General features: G+C 48.3%; 1 protein-coding gene across 1 annotated transcript in view; it reads right to left on the reverse strand.

Moving 5' to 3' along the window:
- Positions 1-1,155: 1,155 nt before the first annotated feature.
- The window catches only part of LOC102752136 (DNA dC->dU-editing enzyme APOBEC-3C-like), an 8,008-nt gene continuing 6,312 nt past the window's right edge, over positions 1,156-2,851 (reverse strand). Inside the window, exons 2-3 of the mRNA XM_015570503.1 lie at positions 2,230-2,515; positions 1,156-1,334 (exon numbers count right to left, since the gene is read on the reverse strand). Coding sequence (XP_015425989.1) covers positions 1,327-1,334; positions 2,230-2,515 — 294 coding nt within the window. The 3' untranslated portion in view covers positions 1,156-1,326. The remainder of the gene's footprint in view (positions 1,335-2,229; positions 2,516-2,851) is intronic.

Consider the following 2,851-nt stretch of genomic DNA (forward strand, 5'->3'; position numbering starts at 1 on the left):
CCCAGACACCAAAGAGAAATGTCACTAAAAGATCACTCACTTAGAACCACCCTACATCGAGGGGAAATGACAGGCTGACCAAGCATGAGGAAGACCCCTGTCACAGACAGATTTGTCAGTGTTAGTCACGCACTAGAACATAATGTTTAAAGGGAAATGCATGACACCGCTGGGAAGCTATGTTGGAAGAGCTGTGGCCAAAGAAAAGAGAATTACAAATGCAGGGAGAATTGTGCTTCCATGACACAAATAACTTGGAAGTCTGGTGCATAAAAAGTTTTGTTTTTATAATTTAGTTCACCTTAGTTAGGGTCGTTTTTATATAAGGCAAAAATCTCTCTTTTGATAACAGTGTCTTTATTTCAGGAAGGAAGGATTACTGCATTATGCTGACATTCAGTTGGAAACAGTTTTGGGTGTGGGATGATTCATTATCAGTACCAGACTGTCTAATCATAAGCCTTATCCAATCATAAATATTTTTAGGCCCTGGCCCGTGTCGCTCAGTGGTTAGAGCATTCGCCCACACACCAAAGGGTTGCAGGTTCAATTCCTGGTCAAGGGCATGTATCTGGGTTGCAGGTTCAATCCTTGGCTCTGGTTGGGGTATATGCGGGAGGCAGCCAATCAATGTGTCTCTCTCACATTGATGTTTCTCTCTCTCTTCCTTTCTCCTTCCCTTCCTCCAATTCTACTCTCTCTAAAAAAAAAAAAAAAAATCAATGCAAAAAATAAACCAATCCCAAGGATATTGCCTAGGCAGAATTATTTGAAAAGACCATGTAGAAGCTAGCAAGACTACCCACCCCCTAAAGTAAAAGGTCCGCACTTCCTCTCGCCCTCTCTCTTCTCCCTGGCAGCAATGGCTTCCTGACATTCCTTCCTGTGGTCGGGGAGTCCACCCCTGCGTCCATGTGGCCTCCACACCTGGACTATTAGACTTTAATTAGCTTGGACACTAAACTACTCCCCACTGTCACATGGAAAGGAGGCTCCAGACACTGGCCTGCACTTGGAACCCCAGCTACACCTTCTCCAGGACTGGTTTCTCCCAGTAAACTTTGGTTCCATTAATTGGGAGGGGTGGAGGGGTGAAAGGCCCCGGGTGGTTGGCAGAGGGTCCCCGCCTCCTGGTTGAACTCCGGGTCAAGGGGACAATTTGCATATTAGCCTTTTTATTAGATAGGGACTTGGGGAGGGGAGCTTCAGAGAGCAGGAGAGACAGCTGTGCTGCTTCAGTTTTAGCTAGGGCTCTTCCATTTCAGCCCCGGGAGCCAGCCGCTTGGAGACATCATTCCGTCCCAAAAATAAAGTCATGAATCCTCCTCAAGTCCCTGAGGAGACAAAAAGACACACACATTAGCAACTAGTGAGGACCTTCTGAGAACAGAGTTGAGCAGGAAGAGCTTTTAGCATGTGAACAAAGGCCTAATTAAGCATAGCTGCTCAGCCTGACCAGTGTGGCTCAGTGGTTGAGCAGCGGACTCTGAAGCAGGAGGTCACGGTTGGAGTCCCCGACAGGGCACATACCTGGTTTTCGAGCCCAATCCCTGGTGTGGGGCATGCAGGAGGCAGCAGGTCAATGAATCTCTCTCATTATGGATGTTTCCATCTCTCCCTCTCCCTCCCTCTCTAAAATCAATACAGATATATTTTAAAAAAATAGTTGCTCTTAATACTAGGGGCATTCACATCACAGGGGCTGGGCTACAGTTTGTTATTAAGGAAGCCCTAGCAACCGAATGCAGTCATTCTCTGTCTCCTCAGTCTTCTGATGGCCACACTCATACACATTCGTGAACACTTGTGTTCAGTTTAATAACAACATTTGGTTAATGTGGTGAGATGGGAGGACCGAGGAAGGGGGGAGCACCTTTGCTCGGGGACAGGGAGGCGCTGAGGGGTGGCTGCTGCAGACTATGATAATTTCTACGCACATTCTTCCAATACGTGAAGTGCCATCCCCCGTTGTACACAAAGTTATCCCAACAGTATTCAAAGTCTGCAGTGAAGAGGGGAGAAAGCAGGCAGGTCTGGCCTAGGAGCCTTTCTCTCCTGAGCCTCCCCTGGGCAACCCCACTCAGGGCCCAGTTTCCTCCTTGTCAGGTGTCTTCACTCTGCCTCAGTTTCCCAAGTTCCCCTGCCACTCACTGTCCCTGGGTGCCTCTACCTGCCCCCGCCCCCCCACACACACACACACATTCCTGCCCCAGTTCCCTCTGCTCTCACCCTCTGGAGCCATCATGGCCACCTTGACCCCTGCAGCAACCAGATCTCGAAGCCCCTGCTCATCTTCATCCTCACACAAGTAGAGGCGGGCGGCATAGATGCTCAGGTACACATTCTCGTTCTCTTTCAGGAAGTGAGCCACCTGCTCTGCACACTCGAAGCAGGGGCTCCAGGATACGTACCAAGTGACACGGTATTGCACATCAGGACACCGAATCTCATCAGGAAACAGAACCTTCTCACGGAGCCAATCCAGGAAGCAGAGTTCTGCATGGCCAGGATACAACTGGGAGAGACGGAGAGAAAGTGGCTGGGGAGCGGGGGACCCTTGTAACAAAGCAGGCATGTGACAGAGCAGGCATGTGACAAAGCAGGCATGTGACAGGACTGGGGGATGGGCGCCAGGGGACAGGGAGCAGTAGTCTCAAAGTCATGTTGTTGATTGATTTATCCCCTTTTTATTTTTTAAAAAATACGTTTTTATTGATTTTTATTTTTTATTTTATTTATTTTAAAATATATTTTATTGATTTTTTTGCAGAGAGGTAGGGAGAGGGATAGAGAGTTAGAAACATCGATGAGAGAGAAACATCGATTAGCTGCCTCCTGCACACCCCCTGCT

The sequence above is a fragment of the Myotis davidii genome, unplaced genomic scaffold (assembly GCF_000327345.1).
Source record: "Myotis davidii unplaced genomic scaffold, ASM32734v1 scaffold847, whole genome shotgun sequence".
Classification (NCBI taxonomy): Eukaryota; Metazoa; Chordata; class Mammalia; order Chiroptera; family Vespertilionidae; genus Myotis; species Myotis davidii.